General features: G+C 43.7%; 1 protein-coding gene across 10 annotated transcripts in view; it reads right to left on the reverse strand.

Moving 5' to 3' along the window:
* The window catches only part of CA8 (carbonic anhydrase 8), a 299,496-nt gene that overhangs the window by 174,975 nt on the left and 96,925 nt on the right, over positions 1 to 27,596 (reverse strand). For 6 of the 10 annotated variants that reach the window (XR_012327172.1, XR_012327179.1, XR_012327175.1 and 3 more), the window contains one exon: positions 23,772 to 27,385. The exons of 2 other annotated variants lie outside the window; for them this stretch is intronic. Coding sequence is in view for 1 of the 8 variants with exons in the window: in XM_033843082.2 (XP_033698973.1) it covers positions 459 to 558 (100 nt within the window). In the remaining 7 variants the exon portion in view is untranslated. 2 more of the 10 variants (XR_012327169.1, XM_033843082.2) reach the window with 2 other exon arrangements.

Here is a 27,596-nt window from a genome sequence, read left to right on the forward strand (position 1 = left end):
AATCTGAAAAAGAATGACTATATGTAGATGCATAACTGAATCACCTGGCTGTACATCTGAAACTAACACAACGCTCTAAATCAGCTATACGCCAATAAAACATTTTTTAAAAGAAACTATTAGTTTCACTAACGGTGTATTCTCAAGGTATTGAGTACAGCACAGCGCGGCTCTTCTCGCTACTCGCAAGACGGAAATGTCACCGCCGCAGCCTTCAGGCTCGCCCTCCGGACCGCGGCAGATGCCAACCGCTGCCCGGCACCAAGGCCGGGCTCCCTGACGCGAACGCCGGCGGCTGGCACCCCCGCTCTCCCCGGAGCGCCTGGTGCCCCGAAACGGGCCGGGGGCGTGCGAAAGTGTCGGGGACGCACGTGGGAAAGAGCGGACGCGGGGCGCGGCGAGCGCGCCAGAGCAGCGGGACACCAGCGGCGCCAGCCTCCCGACGCGCGGCCGGTTACCTTCCTCGTAGCCCCACTCCACACCCTCCTCCTCTTCCTCCTCATCCTCCTCCTTCTCCGGGAAGGCCACGGTATCTTCGATGAAGCTCAGGTCAGCCATGGGGAGGCCGTGGGTCCCCTCGGCGCTCTCGCCTGCGGTACCTGCGCCTCTGCGAGGCTAGCGCTCCGGAGCGCGAGGCGCCGCACGGGGCGGTGGGAGCGCGCGTGCAAGTGGGAGCGCTCCCGCGAGTGGGAGCGCGCCTGTGTGCGTGAGGCAAGCGCGCGAGAAGGAGTGTGAGCGCGTGCGGTGAAGGGCAACGTGGGTGTGAGCGCGCGAGCGAGCGCGAGCGAGCGCGAGCGGCGCGAGGCGGGAGTCGTGGGGCGGTCAGTCCTGGGGGCGTGCCCGAGTCCGGCCGGAGCGGGAGCGAAGCCGCGGCTCCCGGAGCGCGATCAGGCGAGTTATAAACCCGGCCGGGGCGTGGCTGGCACGGGAGGGACCGCCCCCTGCGCTCAGGCGGGGGCCCGGGATGGACCGCACGAAGAGGCCCCGGGGCTACGGGCCGAACGCACCGAAGCAGGAGAACCCACCCCTAGACACACACACGCACGCACGCACGCACGCTCGGCCTCCCGCGCCCAACCCCGGTGCGCAGGGGCTAGGCCAGGGTCTTCCTACCCTAATTTACAGTCATCTTATTCCAGGAAATACCACAAAGAAAGAAAGGGGTCGGGGAGAAGAGACACGAATTGCCCCGGATAAGAGTAAAGAGAGGGCTGGAGAACCCTGTACCAAAACAAAAAAAAGTTTCCCGCTCCGAATCTTAGACGTTGAATATTTACTTTTTAATTCATCCTTAGAGACCAGCGGAAACGATTATGGAAAATTTTCCAGGAAACGTATAGTTCCTAAAAACACTCAAGGAAAAAAAAATTATTTTAATCTAGAGAAGAAATTTTAGGGAAATTTTTCCATTAAAAAAAAAAGGCAAGAGGAGTGAAAGACAGTAACGGAAGGCTGTTTAGTTTTAGTTTTAAGCCTGGCTTAAAACTTCGGGCGCAGCTGACTGTGTACACAGCTCCCAATCACCTGGTGAAATCGTGTAAATAATGAAGTGCACACATAACATAACAAACAGGAACTTTGCTGATCCAAAGAGTCACCTCTTGAATATGCTTCTCAATCCAGGGTGAATGACTTCAACCCCCTGTTCCAAGAGCTTTTAACTCAGAGCAGGTTAACCCCGCATTTTTAGAAGGTCTGTGTGCATAGTAAGCTCAGATTTGGACCTTAGGTAAGATTTTTATTAATGTGCACCAAAATGTAAGCAGGTTGAATAGCGGGTTTCTAAATGATACCATCCTTATGAATGCTTAACTCCTCGTGTAAGGATGGAGATGCTCACTTTGGAGATGTTTAGTTTCTGTGTTCCCAGCCCTCACTGCCTACTCAGCCCTCTACTTTTGTAAAAAGCGACTTTATAGGCTATTAGAAATTTCTCTGGAAAATGGATTGGGACTAAAGGGGGTGGGGGGGGAGGGGCGGACTCAACCAATTCTGCCACTTTCTGGAATGTTTAGCAAAATAGATAAAAGCTATTGGTCAACTTTAGCTTTGAGGATTTCAAGCATTCTTGTAATTTCTCTTTTCCCTTAACACAGAGACCAGAAAGTCCACCATTCAGAGGACTGATACACAGTTTGAGAGAGACTAAACTCATTCTTCGCTCACTGTCTTTTGGTGTTCTTTAGTGGAGACCCTCCCTCCTCTGCACCCCAGTAAGCCTGGGATTGACAGAAGCAGAGGTCTACCCTAAAGATATAGCCTTTAAAAATGATAAGCACTAAAATAATAATAATAAGCACTGCCCAAAATATTAACCACTTTCCACTGAAGTTCTTCTAAAAGGAACATTTTATTTCTTTTTCCATTTTTGAAAACTTTTTCACAGTCTTGAAAATTTCAATCGACTTTCTTTTTAGAAGTAGGTTCACACGTTCATCAAATGCTGCAACTCATGGAACCCAGGCAGGATCGTGAGAACAAGATAGATCACTTTGTGACCTTGAGCTCGTCAGCAGTGTCCATTCCCCTTTGCCCCCAAACCTGCATGGATGCTAGATTGCAACCACTGTGTGACCACCAATTTCATTTAAAGGATCACATGAATTATAGAGATGTTTACCAAACCAGAGGACAGCAAAATCTTGTGGGAAAAGCTCAGTTTTCCATGAGTAGATGGTGCGCCGTATCTACAACAGATAGGCTGAGAGATTGAATTGTTAATGCTGAATTTTGCAACTCATAGACAATTCTGCATATAGCCCACGATGTATTCATAAATACAGTTAGCTACTAGACAAACGTATGTTTACACATATTTGTTCTTTGTGAATTTTTCAACATCATGTGTGTAATGTAACTCCTCTCTGCAAGCCTAGGATACCTGCCCAGCAAGCAACATATGAGCTATTCCACCATGCGTCCAGATATTCAATTAACAGGCTTAATTGCTTTGAGACTGTGTGCTTCAGAATTCTGCTAATTAACAGCACCTTAAGACCTTCTCTTCTCAGATCGCTGTACTATATTATCACTAAAGGTGGAGTTTCTATTTCTAGTTATTATAAGATATCTGTTGCCATAAAACCTGAACACACAGATCAAAGATATAGGCCATTACTTTGATTTACAAGATAGAACAAGCACACCTAAATCCAATATCAGAGAGTCTAAAAATATTCATGCTCTATATTATGAATATTAGTACTACACATATCCCTCTGTATAATTTTAATGCATTTCAACCTAGTATCATTTTGATTGATAATTCCTTAAATTAACTGTATATTGCTCACTTTTAGTGTTTGCATAACTGAGGTCAAACCACATCCTAAAACAATTTATTAAAACTAAGATATATGTAACTAATTACTATCCGATACTAAGAAAAGAGAACTAGAAATACCTAAAAGGAGCAAACTAATCTAGATATCACAGCACCGCACACCTACACAGCCCTCTGCTCCCAATCTTTTCTCACCCTTTATCTACCTTCCCAAGGCTTTCTTACTGTACGGATGAGTTTGGGCCCTAGAGTTGTCATAAATGATCATTACCTTCTTGTGCGCACCTTGTGCTCTAGGAACACCTCAAGGATGGAGCTAATATTTGCATGTCAAGTAGCTTTGAACCAGATCAATTTCTGGACTTCACCAACAATGAATTGTGTTCCTTTGTGTGCACCGCTCTGTTGTGGGAGACCCCAGAATGAATAAAATCCTGTTTGTGCCCTTAAAGAATTTACAGTTGTCTTGGGAGTGAGGAGGTGAGAAGAGGTAATTAAGTGTAATAAAGGCAGTATGTTAAATAGAGAGGCAAGTACCATCACCATCTAAGGAAGACGCGATTCACACACAAGGGAATGATCCAGGAAGGTTTCTGGGAAAAGATAGCATTTTAGGCCCACCATAAAAGATGAGTAGGAGTTTTTGGTGGGCAGTGAGGGAGGGAGTACGATTACTGGCATGACCAATGATGCTGAATCATGAAAGTGCTTGTCATCGATCCATTTTCTTCTCTGAAGGCCTTCTATGACCTGCCAAAACCCATCCGCGATACTCAAAACATGTGTGCTTCAGTGGGCTCACGTCTGAAGTAAGACGCTTCTCTGGTTGTTACGTTCGCTAATCTGATTTTTGTTTTGTCAGTATAGATGTCAAAATTTTCCTCACTATATACATTTTGATTTCTGAAGGTTTCAAGCTTTGTTTAGTAGGCAAGTTCTGATTCTTTCATATTTCTTTCTGCAACAGATTAATCTCGTATTTTGCCTGCTTCGAGTAGCATTTATCAACCTAATTTGTTTGACCTCTTCTTGGTCTCTTGTCTTCAGAATCATCAACTTTTAGTCTTTGGGTTCAGTGTAGCTGTGGAAGATTGTATAGTAAGTCCCCTACATATGAATGAGTTCCGTTCTGAGAGTGCGTTCCTAAGTCCAGTTTGTTCCTAAGTCCAACAAAGTTAGCCTAGGTAGCCAACTAACACAATCGGCTATATAGTACTGTACTGTAATAGGTTTATAATACTTTTCACATAAATAATACATAAAAAACAAACACAAAAAATAAAGAAAACATTTTTAATCTTACAGTACAGTACCTTGGAAAGTACAGTAGGACAGTACAACGGCTGGCATCCAGGGGCTGGCATCGAGTTAACAGGCAGGAAGAGTTATGGGCTGGAGGAGGGAGAGGAGGTGGGAGATGGTAGAGCTGAAGGATCGTCAGCGATAGGAGACAGTGGGCAAGCTGCAATTTCACTCACGCCTGATATTGATGGAACGTATATTTGCATCTTTGAAAGTTCACAACTTGAAGGTTCGTATGTATCTTTTCTGTCATTCTCTGGCCCTTTCTGTGAGATTGTACCTCACAGCTTTGACCAAGTAAATATCAGTAGAAGTGCATGTACCACTTCCCAGTAGAAGCTTTAGGAATTATTATGTGGTTCCACCACCATATTTGTCTCTCTGCCCCAAAATGACCCAGTCCAAGAAAGGCACTACTCCTTCAGTCAGTCTGGATCCTGGAGTAAAAAAACATGCAGAGAGCAGAACCACAGACACCCCAAAGTCAACCTATTACGTCAGTGAGAAATAAACCTTTGATAAGGCACTGAGATTTCAGGGCTGTTTGTTACAGCAGCATAACCTAGCAAAAGCTGATTGTTACAGTAGCCATTCAGGTAAAGATGAGTTCAAGGGTAATCTTCATTGGCTCAAATGCTTTTTGGCACCTGTCTTTTTTTCAAAGTAAAAGTACCTCTCTGACCTGTAAGGAAACTAAACAGCCTAAAGCAGTGCACTTATCTCTGCCTTGCAAACTTCTTAGAAGCCCTGGCCCTAACTGGGATCCTGACAACCTCACCACACCATGAGAAAGCCCTCATCCATGGAAAACCCCACATCTCCTCCAGTAGACATGGGCCATAGCTCTCTTCACTTCTCTGAGATCACACCAATTATGTCTGGGGCCCAGTGCCCCCTTCAGCACCAAAATGACAGAGGCTGAATCTGGGATGTCTGAGACCATTATATTGATGGCTCCACAATCTGTCTTTATAACAAGCAAAACCTTATGCAGGGAGCCTTCCTAGTGTTTGCCAAAGGAAATCGCCCACTCAAGTGGTTAAAGTGCATTCATAATAAATCTGTGTAGATCTCTAGCCCTGAAATGAAGATTGTGTTTGAAGTACGTGTTGTATAACCTCCTCCAATAGACAAATGAGCTCCTCTAGGGCAAGAGGTTCATCTTATTTCTCTTTGTATCCCCTCATGGTAGGACTTAGGACTTAGCTTCCACGTGCCACCTGATCAGCCTTTACCAATATATTAGTGCAATAAAAATTACGATTGCTGGGCTTCCCTGGTGGCGCAGTGGTTGAGAGTCTGCCTGCCGATGCAGGGGACACGGGTTCGTGCCCCGGTCTGGGAAGATCCCACATGCCATGGAGCAGCTAGGCCCGTGAGCCATGGCCGCTGAGCCTGCGTGTCCGGAGCCTGTGTTCCGCAACGGGAGAGGCCACAACAGTGAGAGGCCCGCGTACCGCCAAAAAAAAAAGTTACGATTGCTAAGGTGGAAGCTTTCAGGGTACAGTGGGACCATGGAAAAGGGAGTGATCAAGTTCACTTGGTGGCAGGTGTGTCAATAGGGGCTTCGTAAAGGAAGTGACATGTGAGCTGGGTCTTAAAAGATAAATAAGTGTTCTTTTGCCCACAGAAGGGAGAAGGAAGTGAGGTAAGAAAGACATTCCAGTGAAAAGGAAAACCAAACAGCAAAAACTCGAATATAGAAGCCAGCCTGGGTTCACTTTTTGATCAAGTTTTTCTTTTTCTGTGGTGTTAATAGAAGGCTTTCTGTGGTGTTAGTAAAAGGGCAAAGGGACACCTTTAAATAGTGTGTCTCTGTTTTAGTGATTTTTTTTTAAGTCTCAAAATAATCTCATGAAGTGAAATAAAGTACAAAGTAAATGATAGGCAGGTACATACTGTTGACAGAACAACAATGCTAAAAATGTATTGAGGGAATTCCCTGGCAGTCCAGTGGTTAGGACGCTGTGCTTTCACTGACGAGGGCTGGGGTTCAATCCCTGGTCAGGGAACTAAGATCCCACAAGCCAAGCGGTATGGCCAAACAAATAAAAAATTATCCTCAAGGATACAGAGACTTTTATGCCAAAAAAAAAATAGGTTTAAAAAACAAATGCTTTGAGCCCTCTTGACATGAAGAAACGATGCAATGGCCAAGTTAGAGTAGGCTGTTGGCCTGACTCATACTTCAGTTCCCACAGCAACTGGGATGCCTCACTCTGCCCTACAACATGCTGTTGGCAGTAGGAGATGCGCTATGCCTGTTGTGCAAGATGGCGAAGCCAGTTCATAGGAAAATAATAGCCGGGCACTACAGTTGTCTCCAAAGATGGCTGCTGTAATTCCCGTCCTGTAGGCACATGAGAGGGGAGGCTGGTTCCCCTTCCCTTGAATCAGGGCTGGCTTTGTGACTTGCTTTGTCCAGTAGACAGCGGTAGAGTGACCCTGGGCCAGTTTGGGGCTTTGCCTCCAAGAGGGCTGGCCGATTCCTCTTTTGCTCTTAGGAACCAGTCATCATGGAAGAAACTCTACCACCCCAAGCCCACCATGCTGTGAGGAAGCCCAAGCCAGCCACGTGACAACACCTGGAGCAGCCCAGGGCACAGGTGACTGAGACCTTCCAGCCCAGCTTAGCCAGCAGCCGGATGCAGCCAGGTGAGTGGCTCCACCTGACAGTGTGTGGGGCAGAAAAATTGCCCGTCCGAGACCTGCCTGAATTCCTGGCCCACAGAATTGTGAGAAATCATAAATCATTGTTTTAAGCCACTAAGCTTTGGGGTGGTTAATTATGCAGCATAAAGAACTGAAACAGCACTAACTGTGTCCCAGGCACTATGTCAAGCATCCCCCATAGACTGTCTCCTTTAAGTCTCATAAGAGCTTTAGAAATATCATTCCATGTTCAGATGAGATTGTCGGTGGCCATAGACAGAGGTGTGGGTGACCTGAGATCTGCCTCTCTTAGAACCCGTGCTCGGAACTGCCAAACTGACTGCCTGCAGAGTTGGTGAACTCAGCTAATGTGCTCTGTCTCCACAACCAGGAGAATGTGGGTTGTAAAACAGTTAAGAACCAGACAGCAATTTAAATGCATACTCCAGCTCTAACGCATCCTGCCTCTGGGCAAACAGGGAGGTATGCTGGACCAGTCTTGGCAGCTGGAGTCAAGAGGGTCAAAAATGGAAGGGTCAAGGAAGCTAAGAAAGGAAGCTTGGAAAAAGAGCCATACAAAACTGAAACATTTTTTTAATTAATAGACTTTTTTTTGAGCAGTTTTTTTTCCAAAACAATTAAGCAGAAAGTACAGACAGTTGCCACCTACCCCCTCATGTCAGCCCAGTTTCCCCTATTATTAGTATCTTGCATTCGTGTGGTACATTTGTTACAATTGATGAGCCAATATTAATGATATATTATTATTAACTAAAAGTCCATAGATTACATTAGGGTTCACTCTTTATGTTGTACATTCTGTGTATAACTTTAAGACTCTGCTTTGGGGATTTGATGAAATTTGGTATTTTTATTCTGCTCTTGGAATCCCATTTCCAAACATAACAATCCAGCAGTGGGAATTCCCTGGCGGTCCAGTGGTTAGCACTCCACGCTTTTACTGCCGTGGCCCTGGTTCAATCCCTGGTTGGTGAACTAAGATCCCACCAGCCGTGTGGAGTGGCAAGAAAAAGAAAGACTTTGCTTAGGTATAGAAAAGGGAATCTGTGGCTGGAATCCCGTGTTGAAGAGATTTGCTCCCAAATTAACCCTACTCTGCAGCCATGCATTAGTCCATCTCTGTTGCTCCTCTGACCTCTCCCCTCTCTGTCCTTCTGTTTGTCTTAGCCTCTGCTTCAACCTCAGGCTTGCCCTGCTCAGACTAACAACTCAGGATTTGATCTCTCTCTCTCTCTTTTTTTTTTTTTTTTTAATATTGGCTGTGCCAGTTCTTAGTTGTGGCATGCAGGATCTTTTTTATAGTTGTGGCATGCGGACTTGTAGTTGCAGCATGCATGCAGCATGTAGTTCCCCGACCAGGGATTGAACCCGGGCCCCCTGCATTGGGAGTGCAGAGCTTTACCCACTGGACCACCAGGGAAGTCCCAGGATTTGATGTCTCTTGATGGACTACAGGGCCCCTCTCACTGGCTGATTTGCTAATCAAAACTTGCTATTATGTATTATGTGTGTAATGTGATTTCACTCATTAATTCATAATAGTATGATAAAAAGTATTTTTTTATAGATGAGGAAACTGAAACTCAGAGAATTAAGTGCTTTGCCCATGTTCACACAGCTGACAAGTACAGGAGTTAACCAGGTCTACCCAGCTGTACAGCCAACATTCATTCCATACCCCTTTCCCACCTCTCACCTTAGAGTCAGGTTTTAGCCACTATTGTAACAAAATCCCATTCAAAGTGTCATTAGTTATTCATCCATTCGCATTTGCACCCAGCACTCAACGGGATATAAATTAAGTACCACCTTAGCCATCTAACACGCTACTCCTCAAAAAACAGAAAGCCTTCAGGGTGTTTTTATTAAATATTTCTATTTCATAAAGAGTTTGTGTAATGAGGAGGAACCAGGGACACTAATGAAATACACAAAGCAATAAACATTCCTAATGCTATTGGAGCACACATGTTGACATTATGGTAGGAACCCCATCGACTGGGCTTCACTAACCATCACTTTTAGCATAATTTTCAATGATGGAAGAAAGAGGTTAGCGTGGTGCTAAGTAAGTACCCACAAGGTACTGAACCAGACTGACTGCAGTAGTTTCGACTGGGCCTTAATTGTTTAAGGGGCAGCAACACACAACATTATAGCTTGATAGTCCCCAACTTGAAAGGAGATAACAGAAATAGACTAAAACTACAACATGAGAGCTTTAGGTGAGACACAATAATTATCAGATATAAAGAATTATCCAACGTCTGCTGGAAATACATATCTTATTCAATGGATTATTATCTTTAGCATAATACACTATGTTGGAAGGTGGTATAGTATAATGGCTTTGTTGCTTAATAAGTTTGATCTTGATGAAGTCATTTAGGCTCTCTTTGCCTCGATTTCCTCATCAATAAAATGAGGACAATAATGGTACCAGATCAAAAGCGGTGTTGAGAAGATTACCTAAGTTCATATAGATAATGCATCTGAACGAGAAGAGCCAGTTCTACTAGGATGCTTGCTGTGAAAATGCAGATTTGTTCCAGTGCAATTGATGTATCAGGGAACAATTTGAGCACACCAAGACTTCCCTGTTCGCTCAGGCCACTTTCTTTCCTGTGAGAAACATGAGATGGAAGCAGAAAAAACTGCACCCAGTTGACCTGAGTCATGACGGGACTACACATGTGCGCACATGCACACACTCAGACGTCGGCCAGCTACGTCTGACGTGACAATTCTCCGTCAGACTTCAGGTGACCCTCCTTCCACCCCTTCACAGCAAGTCACAAGCTGCAAACCCTTCTACAAGCCAACATCAGGGCTTCTCCAAGTTAAAATGCTGCACTTATTTTAGCATTTATGCATTTCTTAACCTTTGAAGTGTGTAAAAGCGGCTACCATTTTATTCCATTCCTTTGGGTTTTTTTTAAATGTGTCACTGATGAAGGGTTTGAGTGTTGTGCCCCTGATCCCATTTTCCCCAGAAGCCCTGTGGCTGTTTTTGCCAATTTTTCATAGCACAGTGTTTTTTAGGAACACATGTATCACATTATAGCAAAACAGACTGTATCTGCCACTAATAAGCACTCAGCTAGTGTGATTATTATTGCTGTAATATAAGAAATGGACACTTGGTGTATATGACCTGGCTGTTTTCTTAGATCATTTTATCTTTGAGTTAATTTGGTTATTGTCATCATTTAGTTTGAATACTGTCCATCTCGCTGTTATTCATGTTATTGTATTCGTATTTAGGAATGTCTTTATGATGTGCATACTTGTGAAATTGCTCAAGGTATGTGAACCAGAGATGCCAAAAATTCTAAATGTTATTTAAATAAATCCAATCAACGTTAACCCTGTAAGCAGACACGGGAAAACCGCACTTCACACCAAAGCAGGGGAAGGAGTTAGGGCTGGAAATGAGCACAGTTTGGGCAACAAGTATGAATCAAACACTACTTGACTTATTTACTCATTTAATCCTTGTGACAACTCTATGATGTAAGTTTTATTACCACTATTTGACAGACAAGGAAACTGAGGCCCAGAGAGTTTATATAACTTCCCCAAAATGAAAGAAACAATGAGCGATGAAATTAGGATATGCACACAATCTGCTCACTTGAAAGATAGTATGGCTTCCATTACTCCAATAAGAGGATGTTGTGACTCAAGAAGCATGTTGGACAACCAGTAAATACCTGCTGACAAGATCACTGACAAGCTAAAATCTGTCTTTCAGAAAGGCAATTGACATTCAAAAGGTATTAGATCCCTACCAACGTACACAGTATAGTACCAAGATGTTAGCTAATTAGACCTTACCGTTTCTCACCGACTGTTGCCGATTCCCTATTAGCTGTGACCCCTCCTAGATTCCCTCAATCTTGACTCTTCTATGCTGTCAAAATTCCCATGCATGCGCTGCACACAGAATTGATCTCAGCTGGGTTGAATCAACCTCTTCTATACCCACAACACCAGATACTTTCTGGTCCCCAGATACACCGTGTATTTCACGTTGCGGGTGGTGTTTTCTCCACACAAATGGAGAACTCCTGTTCATTTTCCTGTTCCCCTCCTCAGCCCTTCTTAGCCCCTGACTATCTACAAAACTCTGCTCAAGTTCTTCCTCCCTATGTAGGCTTCCCCACCTCCCACAGTTTGCCAAAGTAGGTGCTATTCTATTCTGGAAGCATTTGCACCATAATCATTGCTTCCATATCTTTCTCCAGCGCTTGAGTATAAGCTCTCAAGAAACAGTGACTACATATTATTCGTCTTGGAATACCCAAGACCTAGTAAGAGGCAGGTCTTGCCTCAAAATAATGCTTGTTGACTAATGCACATGACCAGATTTTAATCATTTTTAAAATAACCTAGAACAAATGCTTTGGAAAGTCCATAATCTGACTCTAAAATGAACATTCTGGGTCTGCAAAAAGTGATTTAGAACACTTCCAGGCAAAAATAACTGAACCGTATTGTTTCATATACTGCACACTTTGAAGGTCAAAGTCCTATTCTTACACAGAGTTTCTAAGCCACAATACATCTGAATCAGTTCTTTTTTATGGAACGCTTCATAAAATTTTATTACATTTTGAAAGTCTCTACATTTTATCTTTTAAAACCGTTGATTTTTGTCCTCCTTGGGAATTGCCCCAGCTTGGATAAGCTTCCCTCTGTAACAGAAGCCTGATGAGAACCTGCTGTTCCTGACCGGTGAGCACATCCAAGCCCATTTGTATTTGGAGTTGATGGAAACCATGTGCATTTGTGACGACTGTGAGAAAGTGGTCCCTGCTGTATTCCAGAACTTCCTAAGGAGAAGGAACTTTGGTTTCTCTGTAAGGATCTGTGTTTCTTTGTATCTACTAAGAAGAAACTTTCGTCTTCTTGGCTACCAAGACTACCCAGACCTGTCTCCTTTTCCAGTACACGGAAATATAACTCCTCCTCCCTTTTTTTTCCTTTTCATAACTGCTTTGGCACTAACTGATGATCTCTGAGGGGCCGAACCAAAAAACTTGTGCAAGAAATATGAGTTTTGATAGCATAAGTTGAAAAAGGAATACCTGATGGATACTGAGGGATAAAACCATTGGATAAGCACCAATGGGCAAACTGAAGTCCCCAAGGATAACTAGATACATTCTAGTTGGGAAATGATGTGGCATCAGTAAATTAGTTATAGATGTATTTGCCAATTTCTGCAATAATAAAATTAAGAAAGTTCCTTTTGGAGATTAGAAGATGTAATGTCAGGAAAAATTAAAAGAAAGTCTATCTTGTACAATTAATAAGTTTTGAAAAATTATGCTATAGTTTTAAAAATCTATAGTTTTCTGAAAGATTTAGATAAATTCATGGGTTCAATAGCCAATGGGTATGGTACCCAAAGAAAAACAGGGCTATTGATGCCTCTGGGGTCTAACACATTGGAAAATCGTGTCCCAGCACTGAATACCCTTTATAAGAACACAACAATCTGAAACTCCACTTTTGACTTATTCTTATGTTAATGTTTACATATTCTCAAAAGCTGTAACCTTCTGTTGGAAGTCAAAAGCAAATAAAACACTAGGTGCTCAAGAATGAGATAAAGATATAATAGAGGAGGGCTTCCCTGGTGGCGCAGTGGTTGAGAGTCCGCCTGCCGATGCAGGAGACACGGGTTTATGCCCCGGTCCGGGAGGATCCCGCATGCCGCGGAGCGGCTGGGCCCGTGAGCCATGGCCACTGAGCCTGCGCGTCCGGAGCCTGTACTCTACAACAGGAGAGGCCACAACAGTGAGAGGCCCGCGTACCAAAAAAAAAAAAAAAAAAAAAAAAAAAGACATAATAGAGGAAACTTTAACAAAGACTGAGAAAGGCAGAATCCTTTGGAGTCCACCCTGAAAGTCTTAATTTCCCTGAACAAACACCATCATCTCACAAAAACACGAAACAAATATCCAACACGCGTACCCATTATCAAGAGAAGCATTTTTCGCCTTATGTGTAAAGATCTTAGGTTTGTCTAAACCAGAGGGTTTTATTTATTTTTTTTTCAGAATAAACTGGATTTAATCAATTTTATCAGATTCTTTCATGAGTCTCAGATATTCTTGTATCCTGTATTATTTTTTCTTTCAATTTCCATATATATATATTTTTAACATCTTTATTGGAGTATAATTGCTTTACAATCGTGTGTTAGTTTTTGCTTTATAACAAAGGAAATCAGCTATACATATATCCCCATATCTCCTCCCTCTTGTATCTCCCTCCCTCTCTCCCTATCCCACCCCTCTAGGTGGTCACAAAGCACCGAGCTGATCTCCCTGTGCTATGCGGCTGCTTCCCACTAGCTATCTATTTTACATTTGGTAGTGTATGTATGTCCATGCCACTCTCTCGCTTTGTCCCAGCTTACCCTTCTCCCTCCCCGTGTCCTCAAGTCCATTCTCTATGTCTGCATCTTTATTCCTGTCCTGCCCCTAGGTTCTTCAGAATCATTTTTTTTTTTTTAGATTCCATATATATGTGTTAGCATACAGTATTTGTTTTTCTCTTTCTGACTTACTTCACTCTGTATGACAGTCTCTAGGTCCATCCACCTCACTACAAATAACTCAGTTTTGTTTCTTTTTATGGCTGAGTAATATTCCATTGTATATATGTGCCACATCTTCTTTATCCATGCATCTGTCGATGGACACTTAGGTTGCTTCCATGTCCTGGCTACTGTAAATAGAGCTGCAGTGAACATTGTGTAAACCAGCGGTTTTTAAAGTGTGGTCCTGGACCAGCAGTATCACATCACCTGAGAAATAGTTAGGAATGCAAATTTCTGGGCTCCACTCCAGACTCACCGAATCAGAACCTCTGAGGCTAGATCTAGCGATCGTGTTTTAACAGGCTAAAGTTTGAGAACCAGTGGTCTTAGACCTGTGCTGTCCAGTAAGGTAATTACAAGTTGCTATCAAGCATTTGAAACATGGCTAGTCCAAATTGAGATGTGTAGGTAAGTGTAAAATTCACAATGAATTTCAGAAACACAGTACAAAAAAAAAAATATTAAAAGATTTCACTAATGTTTTTATATTGATTACATGGTGAAATAATAATGAATTGGAATATCAGGTTAAACAAAGTGTACTGTTAAAATCAATTTAATCGGTTTTTAAAAAATTTTTAATCCACCTAAAAGACAATTTACAATTACATATGAGCTGCATTATATTTCTATAGGACAAGACTGCTCTAGACCAAACTTCTTAAAAATGTAAAAATTCACTCCACGGAATTCCTATAGAAAATTATATAACCTCTGCTTAAATATTTTCAATGGCGAGGAATCCACCTATGAGCACCTTCTGAACAGGTCTTTCATATATGTTGAATTAAGACCTGCCTTGCTGTAACTTCCTGTTTGTTTTTGGTTGTTTTGTTTGTTTGTTTGTTGTTTTGTTTTTTTCCTTTATCTAGTTCTGACCTCCATAACCGCACAGAATAAGGATAACCTTTTGCTTCATGACAATTCTTTAGTATTTTATAACTTGAGTCACTGTCAACAATGTGTCTTTGTGTTTGCTAGGCTGAAAATATCCCCTGTACCATCATTTGTCCACATAATGCATGATTTCAAGAGCTTCTGCTTTCACAGTTACTCTCTGTTAAGCATCCTCTTCTTTGGAAATATCCCTCGTATAGGAAAAATGGTCCACGTATTGGAAAAGGGCCAAAGTGATTTCTGGAGCTCAGGGCATTGTTACCAAACCCTCTGGGCGTATCTAATTCCAAAGGGGTGAGCACTTTCACTTGATTGACAAGCCTATTTTCCAAATCTGCAGGGATAGAGTTTAAGTTATAGAAAACGGATAACAACACAAACGTTGTATGCCCATAGCAGTGCAAATGATTCCTGTTCATGGCAATGCAAATGAAGTCTGTCTGGCAGAGAATATAAATCTCTGTAAGTCAAAAACACATTTAAGTGGATTTTAATTAATGAGTTAATAAAATATTTGACACATATTCATTTTATTTTTGTGATTTTACCTTTCTGAAAATTATGCCTTCACATTCCTGAAATAGGATTCCCGGCACACAGGATAACGCAGTGGATGTGTGCTGAGTACCGTGGGCTCCTCTCTGCTTGCCGGGCTACTCCACATCTCCTAACTCCAGAATTTTCTAACGAGCTCATTAGCACTACAGAAACAAAACATTCCTTCTTTTCTTCACAGATGATACTCTAGCTAAGTTTCCCCTACCGAATACTGAGTATTTTATTTTAATACTCAGATGCTAGATTTTTTTTCTTACATTTATGCCTTTTAAATTTAATATTGAGAATTTGAGTACATTATTCCAACCTGAGGAAATGACTATTGTATCATTTCTGTCTTTATCAAAATGCAAACTGGATGCCAAAAATCACTCAGAACTCAGGGAGGCGTTTGGTAAGCAAACTCTGCTTCCACAGGAGGGATGAGAGAGAGGAAGAGGGAGGAGACCCTCTACAGAAGCAAGGGCAAGCAGAGGCTGACACGGGTGTGGTGGGACTGAGACTTATACAGTCTGAGGGCAGGGCCTGCTCTTCTGGAAGAATAATTCACAGTTGTCCACTCTTCCTTATGTTATACATCAATAAAATGACTCTCCTAGGGCTTCCCTGGTGGCGCAGCGGTTGAGAGTCCGCCTGCTGATGCGGGGGACACGGGTTCGTGCCCCGGTCCAGGAAGATCCCACATGCTACGGAGCGGCTGGGCCCGTGAGCCATGGCCGCTGAGCCTGCGCGTCCGGAGCCTGTGCTCCGCGGCGGGAGAGGCCACAACAGTGAGAGGCCCGCGTACCGCAAAAAAAAAAAAAAAAAAAAGACTCTCCTAAATCTTTCTACTGAATTTTAAAATAGCATCTTAGAAGTCAGAGTACACTTCTTTCATGGAATAAGGTGGTCAGAGGGGACAGCTTTACTCCTTTCGGTGAAGTTTGCAATTTGCCTTTCACAAATGTTAGCAACTCGATGGTTAGCCGTGATTCCTCCTTTGGATTGTCAACTGGAAGCAGTTTGTATCTTGCTGGTTATTTGTGAGAAGAGAAGGGAAAAGAAACAGCATCAAAATACAACCTGGAAGTGAGTACACTTTATAAGCGAGGCTATTGCTAAACACGACCACTGTCCTTCGTGAAATACGAAATTATACCTGATTGATTGTAACGGTTGAAATTTTCCTCGTTGTTTTTGTATAATAATCATTAGCCAAAAACAACTCTCTAATCTTGTAATGCCAACACTGTACAGATTTAGGAGCTTTTTAGTACTAAGCATATAATAAATCGTCCAGAAATATTTTTTGATTGTCTTTGGATGTTAACTATAACATGTCCTGTGAGTATAAATTCCTGAACATTATTTTTAAATAAACACTCGTTTGTAGCCAAAAAAAAAAGAATAAAAATTTTACATTCATAATAAAAAATAATAAGAATATAAAATTAAGAATATAAAATCGCCAGAGCGCCTTCAAGGGTCTTACAAGTGACCCCATGAAAGTAAGGGACCCTGACCTGAGCTTGTTTGGCTTCCCCGTGAATCTGTTCTGCATCAGCTAACTGGCTGGCACAGAGCAGGTCCTCAGTACCTGGGCTGATTTATTTATTTATCACAATTTTTATGTCATTGTTTCTGTGACTCCTTACCTCTTATGAAAGATATGGACAACGGACTTCCCTTGTGGCACAGTGGTTAAGGATCCGCCTGCCAATGCAGGGGACACAGGTTCAAGCCCTGGTCCAGGAAGATCCCACATTCCACGGAGTAACTAAACCCGTGCGCCGCAACTACAGAGCCTGCGCTCTAGAGCCTGCGAGCCACAGCTGCTGAGCCCGCGTGCCACAACTACTGAAGCCCACGCGCCTAGAGCCCGTGCTCCACAACAAGAGATGCCACCGCAATGAGAAGCTCACGCACACTGCAACGAAGACCCAACGCAGCCAAAAATAAATAAATAAATTCATTTTTAAAAAAAGATACATACAAGCCTCCATGCACCTATTTTTTATTAGGTTTATTTAAAAGCTGTCCTGAGCTTATTCTGTTTTCTCTGTTAGATGTCTCATAAATAGCTATTTTCAAGTGCCTGAAGTTAACTTGGGTTCTTCCCAGAGTGAGACAATGGGGAGACGGCTCTGAAAGCAACAGGTAAGTGAAACTGAGGATCGAATTTATAAAAACAAGTGGTCTTACTTTTGTAGTTATAGTACACTAATAGGAGCTTTCCAAAGAAACTGATGCAGGGCCCTTGGGGGCCAGCAGTAAGTCCTAGCTCCCTCGGCAGCCGTGCTCCCATGAATCATTGCGGGTGGTGATGAGCCCGGCACACTCAGGCTTCTCACCCTGTCCTATGTATTTTCACCTTCTAATTCAATATTTTTAAACACATTAAAAGAAATGCCCAAGAGCCCTGAAAGCCAACACAAATCACAAAAGGGAAGCCAGAGAGAGCACACGAGGGTCAAAGAGTTCCCCTTTGCCTCTGTGGAAGAAGAGGACAGAAGAACCATGCGCTTTAGCGCTCACCGAGTGTCCCGTCTTTTTCGTAACATGAGGGAAAACCTCCTTCCGCGGTCCCTTCCACCTGCTAGCGCTCCATCCCTTCTTCTGGAATGCTCACTCTCCATGGGTTAGGCTGTCTTGTAAGAGGTAGAAGGCCATGCTGCCCACCCACCTCTGTGCTGTCTCCCCAGGAGCTGAAGGAAGAGAAAGATCCTACTGCCCTGCATGCGTGTGTTGCCGATAATTTGGGTGGGATTTTGTTCTCATTGCTGTAGGGTGAATGAAAGGGTGTGTGACCCCCCATGTGTGAATTTGAGTTTCAGCTGAGCCCACTTCTGGAACGGTTTATGACTCACATGAGCCCCCTTTTGCGAGTCCAGGCCCCCACTTCATACCAAGGGAAGTGGTCTGTGTAAGTCCACAGAACTGTAATGGCATAAATATTTAATGACCAGAGCATGTGTTCAATAACAGTAGAGTTTGGAAGATTCTTCCCTTTTAATCTCACTGTACAGTGTAGCCTGGTAGTATTTAGGACCAAATGCCAGCTCCCCCGATTGCCAGCTGTGTAACCTCGGCAGATCGCTTAAAACTGTCTAAGCCTCACCTTCCCTACCTGTAAAACGCAGTAAGATGTAATAGCAACCTTTACTTCTTATGTGATTATGGAGATAATGTATTGAAAGAGTTGCCTGCACTGCCCAGGACACCTTCAGTGCTTAGGAAAAGGGTAGCTGCTGTTACAACATTTGTCATTAGGTATTGTAACGAATTTTTTTTTTTTTTTTTTTTTTTTTTGCGGTACGCGGGCCTCTCACCGTTGCAGCCTCTCCCGTTGAGGAGCACAGGCTCCGGACGAGCAGGCTCAGCGGCCATGGCTCACGGGCCCAGCCGCTCCGCGGCATATGGGATCTTCCCGGACTGGGGCACGAACCCGTGTCCCCTGCATCGGCAGGTGGACTCTCAACCACTGCGCCACCAGGGAAGCCCCCTGTAATGACTTTTTAACCCTTATATTCAAGTATACATAACGTAAAGTTTACCTGTTGAAAGTGTACAGTTCAATGGTTTTTACTGTATTTACAGAGATGTACAGCCATCACCATAATCTGAGTTGAGAACATTTTTATCATCTCAGAAAGAAACCTTAGGGACTTCCCTGGCGGTCCAGTGGTTAGGACTCTGCGCTTCCACTGCAGGGAGCACGGGTTCGTTCAATCCCTGGTCGGGGAACTAAGATCCCGCATGCCGCACGGCGCAGCTGAAAAGAAACCTTATGCCCATTAGCATCACTTGCATTCCCCCATCTCCACAACCCTCCGCTGTGCACTTGAATAGAAGTGGTGACAGTGCACATCCTTGCCTTAGTCCCAGCCTTAAGGGTAAAGCGTTCAGTCTTTCATCATTTAGTATGATCCTTGTTGACGGTTTTTGGCACATTTATCAGTTTAAGGAGTTTCCCTTCTGTCCCTAACTTGGTAAGGAGCAGCAGACTTTGTCAAATAGTTTTCTGTGTCTGTTGAGGTGATCACGTCGTTTTTGTCTTTTATTCTATTAATATGGTGTATTTCATTAATTGATTTTCTGGTGTTAAACCAACCTTGCACTCCTGGAATAAATCCCAAGTTCTCATGGTGTCTAATCCTTGTTATATATTGCTGTATTTGGTTTGCTAGTGTTTTAAGTATTCAAAGATAGGATTGTATGCCTTAATTAGGCCTAAATAACTAGGTGCGTGATACAGGCTATACTATGCGTCCAAAGGGGCTAAGGCTGGATGAAGTCACATCCTGCTGTTTGCGAAGGATACAGGGGCCAAACTGAGAGCAGAAACTCTTCCCTGCTCTAATCATCTTATAGAAATCACGTTAAAGAAATCTGCTGGGTTTTGCATTATTAGGACTACCAGGCACCACTTTCAAATATAAATAATGCAAAAATGTATTTAGTAAACCAAGAAATATATACAGCTACATATAATGGGTTCTCCACAAATATCAATTGATGGTGTTAAAATGATATGAAGAGAAAAATGCATGAGAAAAACATGGGCCTTGAGAAAGATGACAAAAAAGTGACCAAACATCTATTCATTCACTTTAAAAACATTTGTTGATGCGTGTGCCAGACTCTGGGGGGCAGATACGAAAAAGACTAAGATACCGTCCTGGTTCCCAAGGGCTGCTAGTTAGTGTAGAGGGCAGAGCGATAAACAGACAGCTACATTTCAGAGCACTAAGCACAGAGTAGAAATATGTGTGAGGCTCAGAGGACGCCCAGAAGGGGGAGTAAGGAAGGAAGTCAACCCTCCGTTGACTCACAGATGCAGAACTCGAGGGTACGGAGGGCTGACTGGGTATTTATATAAGGGACCTGAGCATCCTCAGATTTTGGTGTCTGCAAGGGGTCCTGGAACCAATCCCCTGCAGATACTGAGGGACCACTGTAATGGCGAGAATGTGGAGAAATTGGTAGGCCTTGGTAATCAGTCCATAAATTTACTGTGTAAAGAAGTTCTAGAACTTTTTGATTGTTACATAGGTTTAGAAAAATGTATTTAAACAACGCTTCTATAGCACTATATGCCAGTCTAAGCATTCTACAATTGTTAATTCAATTAACAATCCAATAGGATAGTGCTGTTATCATTCCCATTTTACAGATGAGAAAACTGAGTCTCTGAGAGGTTAAGAAAGTTGTCTGACTCAGACTGTAGGTGGTGGAAGCAGGATTTAAACCTAGGCATGCTAGCTTCAGTTTCCATGCTTTTACCACTATGCCAGGCCAATGTACGAACTTGACTTTTAACCTGATCTATGTCTCAGGAAATGCTTCTAAAACTTTAATGGGCATACAGATCTTCGGGGATCTTGTTAAAAAGCAGATTCAGATTTAGTAGGTCTGATGTGGGGTCTGATATTCTGCATTTCTGACAAGCTCCCAGGGGATGCCAGTGCTGACAGTCCAAGGACCACACTTTGAGTTTCAAGGGTCTAGGATCTGCTGTCATTTTTTTAAAATATAATATACTCAGGAGTTCCCTGGTGGCCTACTGGTTAGGATTCCAGGCTTTCACTGCCGTGGCCCAGGTCCAATCCCTGGTCAGGGAACTGAGATCCTGCAAGGTACGCAGCACGGCCAAAATATATATATATAATATATTATCATATTATCATAAAATATTATATCATATCATATATATTATATATATTAGATACATAATATATATTATAATTATATTTTATATATATATTATCAAAACAGATAATCCATTTCCAGGCCTTATAAACCAAGCATTCTATACATACATGTCCTTAGTCCACTGAAAACTACTGCTATGAATAGCATGTATGACATGAGGTTATTGTGGATATCTGTGCATCATCACTGGGTCCAGATTCATCTCCTCGATAAAAAATAGTGAAACTTAGGGGCCTTCCCTGGTGGTGCAGTGGTTAAGAATCTGCCTGCCAATGCAAGGGACGTGGGTTCGAGCCCTGGCCCGGGAAGATCCCACATGCTGCAGAGCAAGTAAGCCCGTGTGCCACAACTACTGAGGCCTGCGCTCCTAGAGCCCGTGCTCTGCAACAAGAGAGGCCACGACAGTGAGAAGCTCGTGCACCACAACGAAGAGTAGCCCCCGCTCGCCGCAACTAGAGAAAACCCACGCACAGCAATGAAGACCCAACACAGCCAAAAATAAAAAATAAATTAATTAATTTTTAAAAAATAGTGAAACTTAAATCACACTCTCCTTTGACTAACAGAACTGACTTTTCCACAATGCCTCATTTATTTCACATATTTCAGTTCCTCAAAAGTTCCATAAACGATTCTGTAGTGTTCTCTTTTCACCCATTAAATAGGCAATTTCTCTTTTCTTGAAAGAATTCAGGACTTATCCCCACTCTTTGAATACAAATGACTTCCAAAGGCTTTGCAGAGGGAGGGCTTATTTCTTTTGAGGAACCTGAGTCATGAACCACTCTCTAAGAATCCACTCTATGTCCATGGGTTATTTCACAATGCACGGCAACTTCCAAAAATTTAAGTTGGAGAAAGTAGTCAGAGCTCAAGAAAGTTTTTTGATTTTTAAATGATTGCTTTATATTTGTGCCAAATGATATTGTGATGATAATAATAGCTGAGGTTCACAGAGCATTCTCTGAAAGCCAGGCAGTCCTGTAAGCACAGGCTAACTTCCTCATGCTCGTGCTGCGAGACTGTTCTCATGTATTCCTGATTTTCAGCATTGTAAAACAGCTAACCATTTCTTGGGACTTCCCTGGTGGTCCAGTAGATAAGACTCTGCGCTCCCAATGCAGGTGGCCCGGGTTCAGTCCCTGGTCAGGGAACTAGATCCCACATGCTGCAACTAAGACCTGGCACAGCCTAATAAATAAATAAGAAGTCAAACTCAGTTTCTAGTTCTTTCCTAAAAAAAAAACAGAACAAAAAAATAGCTAACCATTTCTAGTGTTTATAAATAAGAGACACATGGGACTTCCCTGGTGGCCCAGTGGTTAAGAATCCACCTGCCAATGCAGGGGACACGGGTTCCATCCCTGGTCCAGGAAGATCCCATATGCCGCAGAGCAACTAAGCCCGTGCGCCACAACTACTGAGCCTGCGCTCTAGAGCCCACGAGCCACAACTATTGAGCCCACGCTCTGCAACTACTGAAGCCCACGTGCCTAGAGCCCGTGCACCACAGCAAGAGAAGCTACTGCAATGAGAAGCCCGCGCACCGCAACGAAGAGTAGCCCCCGCTCGCCACAACTAGAGAAAGCCCACAAGCAGGAATGAAGACCCAATGCAGCCAAAAATAAATAAACTTTTTAAAAAATAAATAAATAAGAGATACATGGTCATCAGTGCTCAGTAACAGTTATTATTACCCAGCGTTTGGTTGAGTACACGGGTACACAGAGAGGTGAAGCAGATTGCCCAAGGTCACACAGCTGGTAAACATGACAGCAAAACCAGAAACCAGGAAGTCAAGATCCAGAGCCAAGCTCTGAACCACCAGGTTTTGTTGCTTCTCAAGAGTGAATGAAACCAGATAAGAACCCTTATCAGAGAGAAACGGGGGCCTCATTTATCCATGACATCAGCTGTGCTTTCAAACCTACAAAGTAAAATGTGGAACGAGTCAACCAAAAGTTTCTCTAGTCAGCAGCAGGAAGTGGAAACATCACTCTCCAAACAAAGTAAGAGCGAGAGCTCCACGTGCCTGGCCTCGGCCTCCGCCCCAAATGAAATGGACTAGAAGGGTCGGGGTCTCGGGTGCAGAACCTGTATGAGGACCCCATCGCTGAAGAGCAGCTCATAAGAAGGGGAAGTGGCTGCACGGGAGGAGTCTAGATGGAGTCTTCCCATAGACGATACGAACTGTAAGAGACCTTGGACGGGAGTAAGGCCAGGTCTGCCCTGGGCACATTCTCCAGGATGACACCTCCCCTGCATATACACCCTCTCACTGGGACCGTTTCCCTCAGAAACTCTTGACTCCCTGCCCTCCTACTAAGCAGCAGACATTCGATTAACCTTGTTCAGTGATAGCCCAGTTACAGGATTTGCTTTAATCGGGTGTGGTCGGTGGGAAGCTAATCCACGAACCTTGAAAGGGGACAAAAATGATGTTCATCTAAGTTATCGATTGCTGCATAATAAATTATTCCAAAATACGAGTTTAAAAAACATCATCTCACGGTTTCTGTGGGTCAGGACTCTGGGCTTGGCTTGCGTGCCAGCCTCTGTCCCTCACGAGTCTGTAGTCAAGGTGTCACCTGGGGCTGCTGTCATCCTGGGGCTCTGCTGGGGCAGGGTCTGCTTCCACGCTCACTCACGTGGCCATGGGCAGCCTCCGTCCCTGGAAGCCGGTGGCCGGAGACATCAGTTCCTTTCCACGTGGGTCTCTCCACAGGGCAGCTCAGGACATGGCTGCCAGTTTGAGAGAGAGGGAGGGAGAGAATCAGGATGAATCCAGAGTCTTTTTATAACTTAACCTGGAAGAGGCATCCCATCCCCCGTGCCCCATTCTATCTGCTAGAAGCAAGTCCCCAAATCCCAGCCTACATTCGAGGGGAAGGGATAACACGAGGGTATGAGCACCACTGGGTCTGTCTTAGCAGCAAAAGGCAGACAGAGACAGTGGGAGAGATGTGACGAGGGGAAAGTCTTATTGAACCTTAAGATTGTAATATTTGATACAAAAACACCTCCACACAGCCACGCTGCTAAGCTGCCGGCAGCCTACCAATCAAATCATAGAAATACACAGGAAGAATGCAGTGACACTTTCTCCCTTTTTGTCCGAGTTATCAGCGAACCCTCAGCAATTTTCCTTCCCTGGCTGTGTCGGTTGACCCTTTAGAGCCCCAGGACTGGTGACCTGTCATCAGTTATGTTACCAGCATTTGGGGCATGTATCTGGGGTAACAATTTGTCATCCATTTTTGACACTTTTAGAGTGAAGGAACACTATTTCTAATTATATGAGGACAACGGGCAACCCCGGATGCCTGGTTGCCCTTCTCTGAGGCCACGTCGTGCTTCATGGACAGACGTTCTCCCCTCCCTCAGTTTCTCTCCCTCACCCTCCGTCTCACTGTCCTCTTCTCCCGTCACTCACTTTCCACACTCTCTCCGTATCACTGCTGTTAAAAGTGAGCTGGAGACAGAGGCATCATCCTTGAGCAGCGGTTGAGGATGCTCCCCAGTTCACACCCCGTGTTGCCCTCCCCCTCTCCTGGGTACCTTGTTCTGCAGCTGCCTTTGGAGATAAGGGAACAGTACACACGGTGCTCCTGCGGTGCTCCTGCCGTGACTCGGGTTCCCAGCCCCACCCAGCACTGCCACTGCTGCCACTGAAGGGTGTGTCCTCCTTCCCCGCCATCAACAACTCAAGAGGTGTGTGTGTGTGCGCGCGTGTGCATGCGCGCATGTGTGCCATGTTTCCAGAAAGGATATCAGAGATTGAAAAGTATTAAGAGAAGTACTATCAGTATAGATGGGTTGGTTTTTTGCTTTTAAAAAGCATCCCTTAAGTATCTCTGTGTGCAGAATGTCTACTGGCTAATGTACCATCACTTTGTGGTTTTTTGGTGTTTTTTTTTTTTTGCGGTACGCGGGCCTCTCACTGCTGTGACCCCTCCCGTTGCGGAGCACAGGCTCCGGACGCGCAGGCTCAGCGGCCACGGCTCACGGGCCCAGCCGCTCCGCGGCACGTGGAATCTTCCTGGACTGGGGCACGAACCCGCGTCCCCTGCATCGGCAGGCGGACTCTCAACCACTGCGCCACCAGGGAAGCCCTTTGTTGTATTTTTTTACTTATGCATTTAGAAGTTAACACATCATTAAAAATATGTACTCTGGTGTTTGCCCCTAATCCGGAATAGGAGCTTTGTTACTAAAAGTGAATATAAAGACGAGGAGCCATTGACCTCGCTTACCCAATATCTCCCAGCCTTGTTCCTCTCTAAGGAAACAGATCTTTACTATCTCTTTTAGCTATCACCAATGGTTAGACATGAGCCAGATTGCTGTTAGATAGATGAAATGTAGGAAACTACATCCGTGAACTGAGTTATTTATTAAAATAATGCTGCTTTCCATTATTCAGTTACTCTCCTGTCTTTCTTAGTAAACATCCTTTAATTCATCCTAAGAAAGCATGTACGTGAACAGAAGAATATTTTCTTAAAACTGAAAAAGAAATTTCTTATTATCTTAATAGCAATCATTTCTGGATCATCAGCACAAGAGCAATCCACGTTGAAATTAACAGCTATACTTTCTAACGATCTGGAGAAACCATATGTCTTTTTAACTGTTCAGTCATTCAGGACAGATGAACATAAAAGTGAATTTTCTTCTTTTTCTCAACTCAAGCAAACTCAATTGGCAACAAATATGAAATCATTTTTCAGAGCTATTACAGCGTGCATGTACCGTATTATCAAATACAGTCTAGATTGCTGTTAGTTTTGCAGCAAAGGAAGGTTTCTATCATATGGTCCTTATCAAGAGAATTAACTAGAAGGATTGATAAACGCAGGGTAATATTCTCATGAGCTAGCTTTTAAATGTGTCACATTGTTCTCCATTTCAAAGGAAACTGAAAATACATGCTACATCAGTAATGTTTGTGAAAAACAGCCCATTGTCTGGGATTGACTGGGATACGGGAGTGTATATTTTTTTATAAATTAAGCCTCTGGAAGAACCATAAAGTTTTTAAATCTGACAGGGTCTTTATAGCTCATCTATTCCAAGCCCCTCATTTTTTTTATCTGAGGAAGCAGACATCCAGAAATATTAAGGGACCAAAGTAAAACAACTATTTAGTATCAGAATTATGATTTGAACTGTAAAAATCTGTTTCAACTTAAGCACATTGCATGTAAATTTTTTTCTGAATAAAGACAGAGTGGAGAAAAAGAAAAATAATCCTTAGATTACTTTCTGTTATAAATATCCTTTCAGGTTCTATAGATTTTTACCCCTTGATGAGTCTTAACTAGAATAAAAGTCAACAAGTTGCAACAGAGCTAAACAAGGCAGAGCAACAATTTCCACCCCATATAAACTGGAAGTAGCCTTTTTCTTTCCGCTCTCAGCAAACAGGCCCTGGACCCTGCAGGTCTGAGCACTGACAGAGCTGAGTGTCGTGTTCCCACACCGCAATTGTCCCTTCTGTGCGTGGAGCCAATGGACCTGTGGCCTCAGCTACGGCCACTTCAGTCTGCCTAAAGTCAGACATTAAGAGAAAGGAATCTGGAAAGGCTTTTCTGTCCCCGCTCCAGAGGGGCCACTGTTAACTTCCCTGTCCCTGCTTCCCAAGTCAGGAACCAAGTCAAGCACACCCATCTTTTTTTTTTTTTTTTAATTTATTTTACTTATATTTATTTTTTGCTGCATTGGATCTTCGTTGCTGCGCACGGGCTTCTCATTGCGGTGGCTCCTCTTGTTGCGGGGCATGGGCTCTAGGCGCTCGGGCTTCAGTAGTTGTGGCGCACGGGCTCAACAGTTGTGGTGCGCAGGCTGTAGAGCGCAGGCTCAGTAGTTGTGGAGCACGGGCTTAGTTGCTCCGCAGCATGTGGGATCTTCCCGGACCAGGGCTCGAACCCGTTTCCCATGCATTGGCAGGCGGATTCTTAACCACTGCGCCAGCAGGGAAGCCCAAGCACATCCGTCTTAAGCCAGCCTGAAGGAGCCACTTCTCAACAGGATCAGATTTCCCCTAATGCCTGATTCCCTTTGACGTCTAGGCCACTTACAGTGCACTGAATACACTGCAGGTTGTAGTTCATGTATTTCAGGCTTGACGGGGCTGAAAGTGAAAATTTTGTGTCCAGAACACATTAAATCAAGTTCCAACTTAAAACAACCTTCCTCTTGTGCCCTGCTTGCTGCTAAGAGCCGCTTTGAAAAACAAGAAGGTGAACAGCTGGCAGGCTAAGCAGTTCATATCTGTTCCTCACTTACATACTTGATCTTCTGCATCTCAGCTCAAGGACACACAGGGAGACTCTGGGCTCTGCTAAATTAGTAGCTGATGGAAGTCCCTTGATAAATTAAAAAGAAATGAATTAGTATCAGTGCTCGGTAAGGTGAGGCCTGAAGCACCTCTCTGGCAGAGATAGCTTAGGATGACCCAGTTATGATTCTAATGAAGGGCCAAATAAGATGATATTCCCAATAGAGTTTGAAAAATGAGAAGATCGCACAGTAATGGTAACCCACATATAAACAATAGCTACCATTTTTTGAGCACTC

Source organism: Tursiops truncatus, chromosome 17 (genome assembly GCF_011762595.2).
Source record: "Tursiops truncatus isolate mTurTru1 chromosome 17, mTurTru1.mat.Y, whole genome shotgun sequence".
In the NCBI taxonomy this organism is placed as follows: domain Eukaryota; kingdom Metazoa; phylum Chordata; class Mammalia; order Artiodactyla; family Delphinidae; genus Tursiops; species Tursiops truncatus.